We start from the raw sequence: 18,539 nt of genomic DNA on the forward strand, positions 1-18,539 counted from the left end.
CCCGCGCAATTTTCTCCGCCAGAATGGTAAAGCCAGTGAGTGAGGGCAGATATTAATAGCCAGGAGAGGGTCCATGGTTATTGGCCCCCCCGTGGCTAAAAACATCTGCCCCCAGCCACCCCAGAAAAGGCACATCTGGAAGATGCGCCTATTCTGGCACTTGGCCACTCTCTTCCCACTCCCTGTAGCGGTGGGATATGGGGTAATGAAGGGTTAATGCCACCTTGCTATTGTAAGGTGACATTAAGCCAGATTAATAATGGAGAGGCGTCAATTATGACACCTATCCATTATTAATCCAATTGTTTGAAAGGGTTAAAAAACACACACACACACATGATTTAAAAGTATTTTAATGAAATAAACACAGCGGTTGTTGTAATAATTTATTGCTCTCTCTATTCATTTCCAGGCCCTCGCTTGGCAAAATAATAAACGCACAAGATACATACCTTCTGCTGAAACGTCACGTCCCACGAAGTAATCCATCTGAAGGGGTTAACTAATATTACAGGCACGAGCTGCGATAAACCACTCGCTAGTGTCTGTAATCCCCGGGTGCTGAAAGGAAAGCAGTGATCTATACTTACATTGAGTCGCGGTGATGCGCCCCTGCTGGATGTTCTCATGAACTGCAGCCTGGGAACTTTTTCCCACGCTCCAGGTCATATGAGGACATCCACCAGGGGGTGCATCACCGCGACTGAAGGAAATGTAGGTCAATGACCTACATTTCATTCATTCGCCGGGGAATTACAAGCACGAGCACAGCTGCATTAGCAGGGCTCCTGCCTGTAACATTAGTTAACCCCTTCAGATGGATTACATCATGGGAAGTGATCGGACATCAGAAGGTATGTATCTTGTGCGTTTATTATTTTGCCAAGCGAGGGCCTGGAAATGGATTGAGAGAGCAATAAATTATTACAACAACCGCTGTGTTTATTTCATTAAAATACTTTTAAATCATGTGTGTGTGTGTTTTTTAACCCTTTCAAACAATTGGATTAATAATGGATAGGTGTCATAATTGACGCCTCTCCATTATTAATCTGGCTTAATGTCACCTTACAATAGCAAGGTGGCATTAACCCTTCATTACCCCATATCGCACCGCTACAGGGAGTGGGAAGAGAGTGGCCAAGTGCCAGAATAGGCGCATCTTCCAGATGTGCCTTTTCTGGGGTGGCTGGGGGCAGATGTTTTTAGCCACGGGGGGGGGGGCAATAACCATGGACCCTCTCCTGGCTATTAATATCTGCCCTCAGTCACTGGCTTTACCATTCTGGCGGAGAAAATTGCGCGGGAGCCCACGCCAATTTTTTCCGCCATTTAACCCTTTATTTCAGCAGCTACAGCGCTGAAATTTTGCACATACACACTACTAACATTAGTAGTGTGGAATATGCAAAAAAAAAGGGGATATGAGATGGTTTACTGTATGTAAACCATGTCTCATATCCTATCGGGTTTGTGCAGGAGAAATGAAAAGCCGGCAATTGAATTACCGACTTTTCACTAACACCGCTGCGTATTTCTCGCAAGTCACACTGCTGGTCCGTGTGGAATACGTATTTTTCTCGCCCCCATAGACTTTCATTGGCGATTTTTTTTGCGCAATACGCTGACAAACGCAGCATGCTGTGATTTTGTACGGCCGTAGAAAGCCGTATAATACTGAACCGTAATATACGGCTAATAGGAGCAGCCCCATTGAGAATAATTGTGCCGTATGTTATGCGAGTTTTACGGACGTAGTTTCTGCGCTCTTACGTCCGTAAAACTCGCATGTGTGACCCCGGCCTCAGTCATTTAAAAATAACAAGTGCGTGCAGGAGATTTCTGAAATCCAATAGCTTTTGCTGATACTATAACATGCAGCTTTTAATTTGCAGTAAATATTCAGCAATAAACGCTGCAAAAGTGCTGCATGTGAATATGCCCTTAGATTGGTTTGCATGCATTTTTAGGGCATTATTGTATTTTTGTTCTTCCAACCTCAAAAAATAATGTTTTGCCCATTTTTATTTGTGTACATTTGTGTATCAATTCATGCAACCAAATGCCACATCTCCATTATACTTCAATAGTAATAAATCACTATGGGAGATCTTTTACTGTAAGTTAAATGAAGCAGAATTTTTCTATATTAATTTCATATCTAAATCACCAGCTCAGGACATTACACATTCGTACATAAAAACATCCCAGATCATGTTCTTATTTTCGTCTTACCGCTTTATCTCCCAGCCCTGCTTTCAGACTGATCCTCACTTTGATTGAATTGTCTGAGTCTAAAAATTGAAAAGTAGAAAAAGATTTTATGAACAGTTTTAATTTAATTACCATGATGATAAATGTGTTCTTAAATTAAATCTGTCATAATAATAATAATATATTCGAGTCCACGCGGCTGCATGTTTCGTGACTGTTCGACAACCGCAACACATTCAGGGATTGTCTAAAAACAGGCATTGATAATATCTGCGCAACGAAGAGGCAAAATTAAAAACAAACAAAAGCATTTTATTCCTCTCTGCAGCCACTATTGCATTGTGTGCGATTTACCATATCATTATCAGTATAAAAATAAAATTAATAATATATACAGTCCTGGCTGAAAGTGTTGACACCCTTTAAATTGTTCCAGAAAATGAAGTATTTGTCTCAGAAAATTATTGCAACTACATATGTTTTATTATAGATGTGCTTATTTCCTTTGTGTGTATTGGAACTCCAAAAATGGGCCAATCAAAATTGTTGGCATCCTCGACTTAATATTTGGTCGCACACCCTATGGAATAAAAAACTGCAATCAATCGCTTCCTATAACCATTAACAAGCACACAGTCATGAAAACCAGTGCCAAAGACAGCAAAACAACCCGGAAACATCTTTCAACCTCCACCATATTTGACTGTAGGTACTGTGTTCTTTTCTTTGTAGGTCTCATTCCATTTTCCGTAAACAGTAGAATGATGTGTTTTACCAAAAAGCTTTATCTTGGGTCTCATTTGTCTATCATACACTTTCGCAGAAGGATTTTGGCTTACTCACGTACATTTGGGAAACTGCAGTCTAGCTTTTTTATGTCTCTCTGTGTCAGCAGTGAGGTCCTCTTGGGTCTCCTGCCACATAATTTAATTTAATTCAAATGTGTATGGATAGTTTGCTCTGACATCAATTTTTCTCTGCCGTCCACGTCCAGGGAGGTCAGCTACAGTGCCATGGGTGATAAAATTCTTGCTTTTGTTGCACATCGTGGACAAAGGAACATCAAGATATCTGGAGATGGACTTGTAACTTTGAAATTGTTGATATTTTTAAACAATTTTGGATCTCAAGTCCTCAGACAGTTCTTTACACCTCTTTCTGTTCTCCATGCTTAGTGTGGCATACACAGGCAAACAATACAAATATTGAGTCAACTTCTCTTCTTTTTATCTGGTTTCAGGTGTGATTTTGATACAGCTCACTCCAGTTCTTTGCCACAGGTGAGTTTGAACAAGCATCACATGCTTGAAACAAAGTTGTCTATCCACACTTTTAGAAAGGTGACAATTTTGATCGGCCCATTTTGGGGGTTTTGTGTGAAGTTATGTCCAATTTGTCTTATTATCTGTTTTTTTTTGCGTTGTTACAATACACACAGATGAAATAAACATGTGCACAGCAAAATATATATAATTGCAATAATGTTTTGGGAAAAATACTTCGTTTTCTGGAACAATTTCAAGGGTGCCAACACTTTCAGGCATAACTGCATATACTTTTTTTTGCAATTGTTCCCACTGGACACTAAGCCTAATATTAGACTCACATTTCCTGTTCTGTACAACAGACTTTCAGAAGTCTCATTATCAACACAGACAGGAATACAATGAAAAATAACACCTCTGTATACAATAGAAAGCATGGTATTTACTATGTGATGTCACAGCTCATCTCCTCCCTGCCCTTCACAATTACTTTTGCCCAGATTAAATAGCGCTATTAATTCACAGCGATTTACAGAAATTATCATCATTGTTCCCATAGGGGCTCACAATCTAATTATGCTACCAGAGAACCAGGAAGAAACCCATGCAAATATAGGGAGAACATACAAGATATCAACCCAGGACCCCAGCGCTGCAAAGTGCTGCAAAGCAACTGCGGAATAACCACTGACCCACCGTGCTGCCCATGATAGCGATGTGAAAAATAAAAAACATTATTACATTTTGTTTTTAATACATTACATTTAGCATAAAATGCTTATTAATCCGCATATCATTTCCTGACTACACAATCCTTTTTATCTGCAGGTTATCTACAATGATGGGCTGATCAAAAGTAAAATCTCATGTTGCTGGTGAAGTCATCACTTTACAAGAAATATAGCAGATTACATTCACAACTGCCGCACTGCAACATAGAGTTTGTTTAGTTCTGAACTCAAAGTAGAAGATGAAATGAATAACAAATAAGAAATAAAATGAATTTACATGGGTCCCACGCTGTGCTCCAGCCAGATTTAATATTATTATCGTTATTATTTTTTTGCAACCATTCATACAATGGCTGAAAATAGTTGAGCAGTGGCTGAGCGTCCATCTTCGTCCCCCCTGTAATACTCTCCAGAGCTTTAGTCCAAGGGCTCGAGTTTCCCAGTTCCAGCATTGACCTGTGAAGAACATTGCTGGTGATTACACGAACAAATTCTCAGAAAATAACAACAGTTTTTCAGCGTACTGTATGTCACTTTACCGCAAATTCTGCCCTGCCGCTGTAGAGTTTGTAATGTCACACGTGTGAAGGGGACCTGCATGATTGGCGGCCTTACAAAGTGCATCCTGGAACTGGAATTGGTAAATAGTCCGGGTGTAATATCTGCAGGACAAGAAATGGGAAATCACACTATAGATTAAGATACTGTGATCAATACTGAGCTGGAAAAGGTCAAGTCCGCTTGCATCTTCTATCCCTGCCCTTTTACTCTACTTAAAGGGGTTGGCCAACCATAAGAACGTATCACATTCCACAGGACAGGAGATAAGTGTCCTATCACTGAAGATCCTACTGCTGGACCGCTACCCAATCCTGAGAATTGGCCTCTGAATTCACCTCTTTAAATGGCATGGAAGTTGAGCATGTCCTCATTGTGCCATGAATTGGATGGATGGAGATAGATGAGCGTTGTACTCCGCTATCACCACTAGTCCCATAAAAAAAAAATGGAGTGGTGGTGTGTCCACGTGACCATTACCCAAATCAAATGAGGCACGGCAAAGTCCTGCTCGTGACATTGGTTGCGTCCCGTCAGTGAGGGTTTTATTGTTCATATCCTAGCAACTTATCACATATAATCTCCTATATCTCGATTACTAGTATGTTTGACTTTTGGGAAGAAAGCCAAATAGGGATGAAAGTCGGGAGATTGTCCTACATCATCCTTACCTTTAAAACCAGTCAATCATGTGAAAATAGTGAGGTTCAAATCTCCAGATTTATTAAAATGTTACAAGCAAGTGCTATCCATCTTTTTGGACTTTAGTTGGGCTGTGAGAAACAGTGTTCTCAAGAACCATGGCCAATAAAGTGTTACATGGGGCAAGAACTGGAAATATAGCTATTGTCTGGAGTGGAGGCACCCAACCCAATTCCCAAATTTCAGCAGCATGCTCAACTATGATAAGAGGATGGAGTAGTGTGTTTTCTGGCAGGCAACAACTAAAACTAGGCTGCATATACACACATCTAGGAGCAGTTGTCATAGTTTGCCCAGGAACGTGTATAAGGAAACACTTTCTGTAAAGTATATACAGACATAGGGGACAAAGCCTAATAACAATTGCTGTTTTGTTACATAGGCTGGTGACTGTGTGTGTGTCTTTATTTAATTATGTGTGTGTCTCTTTATTTATGCGCATCAACTCCGCATCAAATCCGCATCAAACACGCATCAAATTTCCACTGCGTTTTCTGCCAAGAGATGCAGAAACCACACAGAAATTTCCACAAGCAAATCTGCAACGTGCGCACATAGCCTTAAAAATTTCAGATCACCAAGCAAGTTTCAATATTAGACAAAGATAGCACAAGTAAACACAAAATTCAGTTTTTAATTGAAGGTGTTTATTATTACTACAGAAATAAGAAATCCAAACCTACAGGGCCCCATATGAAAAAATTATTGCCCCTCTCCTTCCCTTAAAGCATAAATTAACTGTGGTTTATCACTTCTTTGGGAAGTAGAATTCAAATTCCCTTGCTACACCCAGGCCTGATTACTGCCACACCTGTTCTCAATCAAGAAATCACTTAAATAGGACCTGTCTGCCAAAGTGAAGTAGACCAAAAGCTCCTCAAAAGCTAGACATCAAAGAAATTCTGGAACAAATGAGAAACAAAATAATTGAGGTCTATCAGTCTGGAAAAGGTTATAAAGCCATTTATAAACCTTTTGAACTCCAGTGAACCACAGTGAGAGCCATTACTCACAAATGGCAAAAACATGGAGCAGTGGGGAACCTTCCCAGGAGTGGCCAGCTGACCAAAATTACCCCAATAGTGCAGCGACGACTCATCCACAAGGTCACAAAAGACCCCACAACAACATCCACAGAATTGCAGGCCTCACTTGCTTCAGAGAAGGTCAGTGTTCATGACTTCATCATAAGAAAGAGATGGCAAAAATGGCCTGCAAGATGAAAACCACTACTGAGAAATAAGAACATAAAGACTCATCTTAGTTTTGCCAGAAAACATCTTGATGATCTCCAAGATTTTTAGGAGGAGAATACTCTGTGGAGTGACGAGACAAAAGTTGAACTGTTTGGAAGGTGCATGTCCCAATACATCTGGCGTAGAAGTGACACAGAATTTCAGAAAAGGAACATCATACCAACAATAAAATATGGTGGTGATAATATGATGGACTTGGGGCTGTTTTACTGCTTCAGAACTTGGAAAACTTGCTGTGCTAAATAGAACCATGAATTCTGCTGAAGGATAATGACGGCTACCTGTTCGGGACCTTAAGGTGAAGTGTACTTCGGTTATGCAGCAGGACAATGGTCCAAAACACACCAGCAAGTCCACCTCTGAATTACTTAAGAAAAACTAAATTAAGACTTTAGAGTGGCCTAGTCAAAGTCCTGACCTTAATCCGATTGAGATGCTGTGGCATGGCCTTAAAAAAGCGGTTTATGATCTGAATCCCTCCAATGTAGTTGAATTACAACAATTCTGCAAAGATGAGTGGGCCAAAATTCCTCCAGAGCGTTGTAAAAGACACATTGCCAGTTATCACAAATGCTTGATTGCAGTTGTTACTGTTAAGGGTGGCCAAACCAGTTACTAGGTTTAGGGGGCAATCACTTTTTCACACAGTGCCCTGTAGGTTTGGATTTCTTTTTCCCTTAATAATAAAGACCTTCATTTAAAAACTACATTTTGTGTTTACTTATGTTACCTTTGACCAAAATTAGCATTTGTTTGGTGATCTGAAACATTTAAGGGTGACAACCATGCAAAAGAATAGGATATCAGGAAGGGGGAAAACACTTTTTCACACAACTGTCCATACAAAGAGTTATTTACTATACAGATTCCCATGTCATATGTGACAGGGTTATGCTAAACACCTAAAATTGATAACCATGGGTAGGTCAAGCCCATAAATTCTGCAATTGACAGAATCCATGTAGGTGAGATCTTGGGACTTCCGTGAGTTATACTGTATCTTCAACTTTCAACCCAGATTAGCACCTATAAGCTATAGGCCCCATCCACATTTGGGTTTTGGCTGCCATTTCTAATGGAAGATTCGATTCAGCTCTATTTTACCTGTCAAATAAGATGGAATCTGCAAGAGGAGACTCCAACGCAGATGTGAACAGAGTCTGATTTATGGTTTTGTAAGGAGACGGACCAGATGCCGTATTCTCCCTGAAGACATCAATGCTACTGTGGTGTAGGATGTGAATAATGTTTTTGTTCCTGATATGTTTCCTTGTTATAACAATTGTAAATTCCCCTGTGGGTTGCAGAAATAACTAATGGTCACAACATGTTAATGTCTAGAATGCAGGTGAAGTTTGCCTAGTAACACAACATGCATAGAGTTAGTTGAGGGTTAACAGCCAGCCCAGTTTGGGAGAGGGGACTGAGTGTTAGTTGCAAGTCCAGGAAGTGACAAGTTGAGTCAATGCAAGGGCAGTAATGAGTACGCTGCAGGACTTTTGGCTGCTAGGGACAATGTTAGTGTAACATTCGGGTCAGTGGATTGCTGCAAATACCCTTATGTGTGATTCCATCTAATGGCCAAGGGCAACCTCGAGATGGACATCTGGGGCAAGGGGCACACTCAGCTTGTGAAACTACAGGAAAAGATGGAATCAGACCACATGGGGCAGGTGGTTTTGCAATCCAGATATACTGCTAGAGGTGAGGAAGATCCACCATGGCTAGGAAAGTCAGAGAGAGGGATATGTCACCTATCCCGAGAACCAGGGCTAAATTTGTATCTGGTACCTGTGAGAAAGATGAAAACCCATTGGGCCTTATCCTTTGTACCTGCCTGCAAATACTGTACAGACTGCCATTTACACAGTAAAAGTTTAGTTCTTATAAACCTTGTGTTCCTTGGATTGATTGCTACCCTGGTTCCAGAAGGATTCCTGGTGTCAGAAGAGGCCTGCAGGCCAGAAGCAAGTGGGAAACACGACATACACAGCAGCACACCATGACTGGGACACACCTTGTCTGTAAGGATGCCAGAGCGAGTGGGGACCGAAGATCGCCAATGACTACTTCGCTTGGGCATCTTACAGTTTTCTCATGGAAAAGCCAGTGCCGAAGGACTATGTAATTTCTAGCTCATAACCACTGCTTAATTACTTTTCTGTCTTTGGCAATTCCACCAACAGCTTCAATTCACACTACAGTGTGAATAACACAAAATTCTTCTTTTAGACGCTGATACTATGAACTGTGTCAGCATCAACATGACTCCAGTATTGTCAGATCCTGTGATAGTGCACAAACCTCTCTTCTATAGACTAACGCCAGCATCCCGCTGTTTACGGCACAATGATGTCATTGCATTGCCGGTCTTCTCTGTGGTGCAGAGGAGAAGTGATCTCTGCTGCCCACATTAGGCGAGTATAAACTATATTTATTTGATGAAGTTGACATTATTTCTCTTGCAGGGGGCGCTCAAAAGGCATCACAACTTACAATTGATGCACTAAGGAGTGATATTTCCTATATATGTTTTAATCATCATTATTTTTTTCAAGAGTGCACAAAAGGGGAATTATTACTTGGCTAGGGGGCTTAATACTTGTCTTACTGTCAGTAGCTCTGTTTAAAGCAGCTTGGCTTGGTGATGCCAATAGCAGAGCAAATGACTGCTGGGGTCAATGATTGACTGCAGCGGTAAAAAGCCAAACGCTTGTACACAAAAATGGGGGTATGGTAGAGGGTTGTCAAGGCTTCTGTTTTTATGGTAAATAATTATCTTAGTGACTATTGTCCACTCCCTACACCCTTGCACCTTTATACCTGTGCATACTTCAGGCTCATGGAGCTTTATGTGTACCACATACTTTTTTCTCTCATGGATTGCAAGATCTTGTGATCAGGGCCATCACATTTTTGGAATTCTTAATAAGCTTGTTATTCAGTAATGTCCGATATTGTTTGAACATATATACCTCCGCAGAACATGTTGATGCCATTTGAAGATAATTATTATTCCTATATACCTGATGAAAGAATAATCATTTGCCACGTGGAATAAGGCTGCAGGATCACAATATGATTCGTCATGAGGAACAGGCTCCACTACGCCAACAATCTTTCTCCTAGAGAATACAAACAGATCAGATGACTAGAAAAAATTCATTGCATGTACAGGGGAATTCAGATTATGATTTTACAAGTTTTTATATACGATAACTGCAAAATTATTGCAGATTCGATTGCCGGGATCCCCACTGATCATCGATACGGGGGGATATTATGGGCAACACTATCATGGGCAACACCTTCTTAACTGCTAAAGTGCTCTATATATAAAATCCACTCACCTCCCAATTCAGCACTGTGCAAGCAATGTCGGCACTGTGCCTCCCAAGAAGTCACGTGACATTTTTATGTAACATGACTGACATCTGTGTATGCATAACTGAGCCCTGGAGTCAGCAGTTGCAGTACCGGGGACTTCCTAGGAGTGGTACCTGGCAGCTACCTGCAGCTCAAATTGACTCCACCATTAGGACCTCCAGTAAACACCAGGTAGCCACTTAGCTTCGCCCCTCCTAGGTAAGCCTGGCCTTGTGGTACAGCGGGTCCATGAACAATGTGGCCAACTGCTTGCGTAACACCCAGCTTTTGAAATAATAAAAGTACTTCTTTTTAATAAAATCCCTTTTATATAACATAATATAATTAACTAAATAAAATGTAATTTGCTGCAAAATTTTAGAACCAGAAAAGAGAACCCGATAACACTGGTCAGTTCTTATTAATGCTTACTTCATCTCCCACCAAGTCTTCATCCATTTGTTTCTTGGGATGTCACCTTTGAATACCTGCCATCTCCATTGTTCCAACATGTATGTGAAAGGCATGGTGCCGACAATAGTAAGTGCTTGTCTAAGCAAGAAGTTTATGTCCGTTTCTGCAAATTATATTTTAGAAAGATTAATCTTTCAGAATACTTAATTTTGTTTTCTTGGCTCTCAATTAATAATTAACTAGTCGTGATTGTGAAGATCCAACCTTGGAAATTAGCCAGTTGTAAATGTAAAGATCCAACCTTGGAGCCATTACATATAAGAACAGACAAGGGAATGGTAATTTGAGGACTATTATGGGAATACCTACACAATTAAGTGGGTGTTTTGCACCTGGCATATCATCGTCCAGAATTAATATTAAAACTAAAGACTGTGCTGTGGTAGTTTATTGCTGCAGATAGACAGTTACTAAAGACATTTTAACATAATGTTTCCACTGATTTCTTGGTTCACACACTGCTATTACCAGTTTGTTAGTTGGATTTTTTGTCTGTGTATTAAGAATTGTTGCTGAAATTAAAGCTAAATAAACATGTGGACAAAATTGATGGTACCGTTCTGTTAAAGTAAGAAAAACCCACAATGGTCACTAAAATAATTTGAAATTGACAAAGTAAATTTTCAATTTAAATTTACTGAATATCAAGTAATGAAAATCGGACATTGATTTTGAATTATAGTTCAACAGAAAAAAAAACTATTGAAACTTCCACAGATGTTCAATAGCATTTAGATCACAGCTCATAGCAGTCACTCCAGAATAGTCCAATGTTTTGCTCTTTGCCATTTTTGGATGTTTGTAGCTGTGTGTTTTGGGTCATTATCCTGTGGAGGACCTATGATCTGCGGCTCAGACCAAGCTTTCTGACACTGGGCAGCACATTTCACTCCAGATTGCCTTGATAGTCTTTATATTTTATTGTACCCTGCACAGATTCAAGACACCTTGTGCTAGATGTAGCAAAGTGGCCCCAAAACATAATCGAGTTTCCTCCTTTACCTTTATCATAATTGTCTACAATTTTCTTTCTAATCTACTGAGACAACTTTTCCTTCTTTGGTCCATGTTCAGTCTGCTACAAAGCATGATACCAACCTGCACAGTGAATACTTTTCACTCTCTAAAATAAGCAGACTGACTGGTTACAAGTTTATAGACACTATACTAATTACAGGAAACACCTTAGTTTCACATGTCTCTATGGTCAAATTATTTTCAATATTTTACAGAGGTACAATCATTTCTGTCCAGGTCATTTTCAATAGTTTTTTTTTTCTCGTTGAACCACAATTCAAAAGCAATGTCTGTTTTTTCATTAGCTGATATTCAGTACATTTAAATTAAAGTAATTTCAGTGACCATCGTGGGTTTCTCTCACTTTATCAACAGGGTACCAACAATTTTGTTAATTTGTACATTGGTATTCAGCATTAGTTTGATGACTAAAGGAGATCCATCTTACTCTGGCCCTGCCATTTTATTGTACATGTGGAGACCCACCCTAACCACATGCCGATGATTAATCGACATAATCTGTTACTGGAAAGAGAGATTAAAAGTGGCTGCCTGAATCTGCTACTCTAGGAAAGTCAAGCATGGACATTTGTTCAGATGCCTCAGGTACTAGATAATAAGAATGGCATTACAAAATACATATTTTTGTGGGGAGGCTGCAGAAGCAGATATTGGCCCAGCATCGCAAATAAAATGAGGTGCTACCTCAGTTTGGTAACAAACTTCAACATTTATTGGTGAGTGACATTAAAACTTAAAGAAGCATTCCCATCAAAGTTTTTATCTTCTAAATATATTGCAGTCATCATGTTATATAACATTGTGTACTCATTTTGCCTTTCTACCAAGTTAATTCTTCACTTTTCTCTGCTCTATGTAGAAATATGAATTCTCTTTTTTCTGCATCTATCATTCCCCTCTATTGATCAGCGAGTATACTTGATGCTCGGGTTTTCCCAGTATTTGTGAGTGCTAGGAGATTTAGTTTTTGCTGATGCAGTTGCATGATTTACAGCTGCTAGCCAGCCTAAGTACATGTGGGAATTGCCTGGTTGCTAGGAAATCCCAACATGTGTTCAAGCTGTCCAGCAGCCACAAATCATGCAGCTGCAGAGACGAAAACTATATCTCCGAGCACTCACAAATACTCGGAGACCAACCGAGCGTGCTCTGGAAAACCCGAGCGATGAGTGTACTCGCTCATAACTATTCCCCCTCTTCATCTCCTGACCCAGCTTCTCCCTCCTTCCACCTGCCAGGAACGTTTGCAGTGACTCATGACTGGGAACATTAACCTCCTTTTTCTACAGAAAGTTGATGTACGCCTTGTCCTGTTGCCGTCTCTCATCCATGTTTCATTTGGAACTGCGAGCAGGGTACAGCGTCACAATGCAGAATGCAACTGGGGATGGTATTGTTGTACAGGCTGCAGGATCCGCAGGAGCACCTGTTCAGTCGCTCTCCTGCTGACTCTAAACGCTCAGAGCCTGAGACAATTTACAAAATTCAATGGCGCTTTCACCAATCCTGACATCATCCTGAGAGAACAGTTTGTTTAGGACTGAAGGATTCATCGCTGAGACGGACATTACAGGATCAGATACGGGCAATTAAGACACTTCAGTTTGCCCAGGTTGCTACAGAAGCTTTTCGTGAAGATAAGGATGATATGGGCTCCAGCACTGTGTGGATGTATGGCTTCAGAGGACATGGAGTCCAGGCTGAAAATCAGCAGTCTGGCTCCTTGGCTGAGATGAGGGACACAATCCAGGAACTGATCCGGCACATGAATCAGCTAAGAAGGTCTCGCACCCCGTCGCCCTGTCAAGTGGAATGGAGGAAGCCGGTCCATTTTATGTATTACCTTTCTCCCCAATAGATAGGTCGAGAATAATTAAGACATCCAACAAACGTACCTTCATATAGATCTGGGACCGAATGGCCCCAATGTGGCCTGACCCACCCCCAAAGGACATCCTTGTCCAAACCAAAACCAAACCCCAGGACACCTGAACACTCCCTACCCCTTGACCCAATATGCTGGAGGTGCTGAGAAAGAGGGCATGTCTTCCAGAACTCCACACAGCTCAGACAACAGATGGTAGAGTGCGAGCTAGGACATTTAAAAGAGGATCACCTCCAGTGGTAGGGCACACTGGAGGATGCCCCATGTAGACAAGGCCTGAAATGCCCTAAGAACCTTGATGTCCCAAAGTCCAATGATGGACGTACTGATTGAAGACAAGACTGTGTGCAGCCTAGTAGATACAGGTCTCCACAATGCCACTGGAGTACTTCAAGACTCATTTCGGTCACTTTATCAAAGCCAAGCTAGGAAAATTGATTAAGCTGATGGCTGTTAACCAGACAAAGATTCAAATAGATGGGCTAGCGTGGAAGCATGTGAAGATCGGAGACCTGGATGTGGTCAAAATGGGGTCATGCTGGTGGATGAAGACTCACGGTCAGAAACCTTGATTATAGTAGGAATGTATATCCTGCGTGATATTGACCGGTTGATGTTCCACAAAGATGGCCCGGGGACACTGGCAGAGAGTCAGCAAGCATCAGCCTACACAGAAGGCATTCCAAAGACTGAGCTGGGTATGTGAGATTCGCTACAGTGTTCCCAAAGATGAAGTGGTGGGGATTACGACCATCCCACCAGGGCATCAAAATATTATCTCTCCTTGTCAGCAGCAGGTCACAGATGTATGTGGGAAGCCACTGAAGACTCAACAGAACAGAAGTGATTATTGAGCCCCAGAAGCCAACAGGAACCAGACAAGGTATGATCGCACGTATTATGACGACAGTAGTAGATAGACAAGTGGCTGTCTGGTGTGTCAATATACATGATTTTCTTGTTGTGCTTTGTGCAGGTGAAAAAGTTGCGAATTTGCACATGTATGTGTAAGAGGAAGAACCAGTGCAGGGGTACCTTCCCCACGCTGGTTCCGGAACTGATGGAGCTGTCACCCATGTTGCGGAGAGGAAGACATTCTTTCCAGGATGGACCCTTGCATGTGACTGGAGTAGGCATGGCTAATACTAAAAGGGAAAAGACTCAGAACCGGGGCGGGAGAACTGAGCAGTGTGTCTAGGGCAGTGTCGGCTGACAGGGCAGAGCGTGCCATACATACAACCTGACCCAACAGTACTCCTCCATACATGCCCACCGCAGGTGAAACACTAGGTGGCATACCTCCGCTTGCCTCCGTGACTGAAGGAGACTCAGCCGCGACATCGGGGACTGTGACGGGAGTGTGACACAAGGAGAGGCAGGTGAGCAGGCCCGATCTCCGTCACCCCGGACCTGTGTACACCGCGGAGTGTAGTCTCACTCTGGCAGCCACATATATTGGACTTAGTACCATGCCAGACACATGTGGGCACGGGAAAGAGACTGCCCCCAGAAAGACTACGCCAGGACGACACGTGCCGCTGCTGTCGGTGCTATCGTTGGATCCCCACTCACCACAGACTACCTCAAGACCTCATGTGCCATTGCTGTCTGTGCCAGCATTGGATCCTCGCTCATCACAGTCCACCTTGAGACATCACGTGCCACCGTTGGAACCCTGGGAAGCCGTACAGAAGAAGACTACATTCCGATAAGTTTCATCCCTCTAGTTATTGTATTAACATTTGTCCCTATTCTGATTTGCCTTTCCCCAATCCTGTCCCACTCTCGTCCACTACCCTCCAACCCGTCATTACCCTGCCACCTATCACACCCTGCATGGCGTGTGTTTTGTTTTTAAATAAAACTGTTAACTCTTGATCTGCCTCCTGTCCGTGATGACGTCCCGCGTTCCTGCAAGTTCTACATATGGAGGAAAGACAGTCACCAAAGTCTATCTGGCTCTGATTGCTGAGGGACAGGAGTTGTGGACTGTGACTGGGTCCAATGTTATGGTTCTCAATGGAAAGAGAACATAGCCCAGCAAACATAAGAACTAGCTCTTGGAAGGATGGAAACTAAACTGACCATGAACTAAACCTGCCGCACAACTAACAGTAGCCGGGTAGCGTAGCCTGCGTTTTATCCCTAGACGCCCAGCGCCGGCCGGAGGACTAACTAATCCTGGCAGAGGAAAATATAGTCCTGGCTCACCTCTAGAGAAATTTCCCCGAAAGGCAGACAGAGGCCCCCACAAATATTGGCGGTGATTTTAGATGAAATGACAAACGTAGTATGAAAATAGGTTTAGCAAAATTGAGGTCCGCTTACTAGATAGCAGGAAGACAGAAAGGGCACTTTCATGGTCAGCTGAAAACCCTATCAAAATACCATCCTGAAATTACTTTAAGACTCTAGTATTAACTCATAACATCAGAGTGGCAATTTCAGATCACAAGAGCTTTCCAGACACAGAAACGAAACTACAGCTGTGAACTGGAACAAAATGCAAAAACAAACAAGGACTAAGTCCAACTTAGCTGGGAGTTGTCTAGCAGCAGGAACATGCACAGAAAGGCTTCTGATTACAATGTTGACCGGCATGGAAGTGACAGAGGAGCAAGGCTAAATAGCGACTCCCACATCCTGATGGAAACAGGTGAACAGAGAGGATGATGCACACCAGTTCAATTCCACCAGTGGCCACCGGGGGAGCCCAAAATCCAATTTCACAACAGTACCCCCCCCTCAAGGAGGGGGCACCGAACCCTCACCAGAACCACCAGGGCGATCAGGATGAGCCCTATGAAAGGCACGGACCAAATCGGAGGCATGAACATCAGAGGCAGTCACCCAAGAATTATCCTCCTGACCGTATCCCTTCCATTTGACCAGATACTGGAGTTTCCGTCTGGAAACACGGGAGTCCAAGATTTTTTCCACAACGTACTCCAACTCGCCCTCAACCAACACCGGAGCAGGAGGCTCAACGGAAGGCACAACCGGTACCTCATACCTGCGCAATAATGACCGATGAAAAACATTATGAATAGAAAAAGATGCAGGGAGGTCCAAACGGAAGGACACAGGGTTAAGAATCTCCAATATCTTGTACGGGCCGATGAACCGAGGCTTAAACTTGGGAGAAGAAACCCTCATAGGGACAAAACGAGAAGACAACCACACCAAGTCCCCAACACAAAGCCGAGGACCAACCCGACGCCGGCGGTTGGCAAAAAGCTGAGTCTTCTCCTGGGACAACTTCAAATTGTCCACTACCTGCCCCCAAATCTGATGCAACCTCTCCACCACAGCATCCACTCCAGGACAATCCGAAGATTCCACCTGACCAGAAGAAAATCGAGGATGAAACCCCGAATTACAGAAAAAGGGAGACACCAAGGTGGCAGAACTGGCCCGATTATTGAGGGCAAACTCCGCTAAAGGCAAAAAAGCAACCCAATCATCCTGATCTGCAGACACAAAACACCTCAAATATGTCTCCAAGGTCTGATTCGTCTGCTCGGTCTGGCCATTAGTCTGAGGATGGAAAGCAGACGAGAAAGACAAATCTATGCCCATCCTAGCACAGAATGCTCGCCAAAATCTAGACACGAATTGGGTACCTCTGTCAGAAACGATATTCTCCGGAATACCATGCAAACGGACCACATTTTGAAAAAACAGAGGAACCAACTCGGAAGAAGAAGGCAACTTAGGCAGGGGAACCAAATGGACCATCTTAGAGAAACGATCACACACCACCCAGATGACAGACATCTTCTGAGAAACAGGAAGATCCGAAATAAAATCCATCGAGATGTGCGTCCAGGGCCTCTTCGGGATAGGCAAGGGCAACAACAATCCACTAGCCCGAGAACAACAAGGCTTGGCCCGAGCACAAACGTCACAAGACTGCACGAAGCCTCGCACATCTCGAGACAGGGAAGGCCACCAGAAGGACCTTGCCACCAAATCCCTGGTACCAAAGATTCCAGGATGACCTGCCAACGCAGAAGAATGAACCTCAGAAATGACTTTACTGGTCCAATCATCAGGAACAAACAGTCTACCAGGTGGGCAACGATCAGGTCTATCCGCCTGAAACTCCTGCAAGGCCCGCCGCAGGTCTGGAGAAACGGCAGACAATATCACTCCATCCTTAAGGATACCTGTAGGTTCAGAATTACCAGGGGAGTCAGGCTCAAAACTCCTAGAAAGGGCATCCGCCTTAACATTCTTAGAACCCGGCAGGTAGGACACCACAAAATTAAACCGAGAGAAAAACAACGACCAGCGCGCCTGTCTAGGATTCAGGCGTCTGGCGGACTCAAGATAAATTAGATTTTTGTGGTCCGTCAATACCACCACCTGATGTCTAGCCCCCTCAAGCCAATGACGCCACTCCTCAAAAGCCCACTTCATGGCCAAAAGCTCCCGATTTCCAACATCATAATTCCGCTCGGCGGGCGAAAATTTACGCGAGAAAAAAGCACAAGGTCTCATCACGGAGCAATCGGAACTTCTCTGCGACAAAACCGCCCCAGCTCCGATTTCAAAAGCGTCGACCTCAACCTGAAAAGGAAGAGCAACATCAGGCTGACGCAACACAGGGGCGGAAGAAAAGCGGCGCTTAAGCTCCCGAAAGGCCTCCACAGCAGCAGGGGACCAATCAGCAACATCAGCACCCTTCTTAGTCAAATCAGTCAATGGTTTAACAACATCAGAAAAACCAGCAATAAATCGACGATAAAAGTTAGCAAAGCCCAAAAATTTCTGAAGACTCTTAAGAGAAGAGGGTTGCGTCCAATCACAAATAGCCTGAACCTTGACAGGATCCATCTCGATGGAAGAGGGGGAAAAAATATATCCCAAAAAGGAAATCTTTTGAACCCCAAAAACGCACTTAGAACCCTTCACACACAAGGAATTAGACCGCAAAACCTGAAAAACCCTCCTGACCTGCTGGACATGAGAGTCCCAGTCATCCGAAAAAATCAAAATATCATCCAGATACACAATCATAAATTTATCCAAATAATCACGGAAAATG

At 42.8% G+C, this 18,539-nt stretch overlaps 1 protein-coding gene across 1 annotated transcript in view; it reads right to left on the reverse strand.

Annotated features, from left to right (window-relative positions):
* ACE2 (angiotensin converting enzyme 2) overlaps positions 1-18,539 on the reverse strand; it is a 98,261-nt gene that overhangs the window by 11,437 nt on the left and 68,285 nt on the right. Inside the window, exons 10-14 of the mRNA XM_077294183.1 lie at positions 10,525-10,669; positions 9,753-9,851; positions 4,750-4,872; positions 4,488-4,666; positions 2,236-2,294 (exon numbers count right to left, since the gene is read on the reverse strand). Coding sequence (XP_077150298.1) covers positions 2,236-2,294; positions 4,488-4,666; positions 4,750-4,872; positions 9,753-9,851; positions 10,525-10,669 — 605 coding nt within the window. The remainder of the gene's footprint in view (positions 1-2,235; positions 2,295-4,487; positions 4,667-4,749; positions 4,873-9,752; positions 9,852-10,524; positions 10,670-18,539) is intronic.

Source organism: Ranitomeya variabilis, chromosome 3 (genome assembly GCF_051348905.1).
Source record: "Ranitomeya variabilis isolate aRanVar5 chromosome 3, aRanVar5.hap1, whole genome shotgun sequence".
NCBI classification, from domain to species: Eukaryota; Metazoa; Chordata; class Amphibia; order Anura; family Dendrobatidae; genus Ranitomeya; species Ranitomeya variabilis.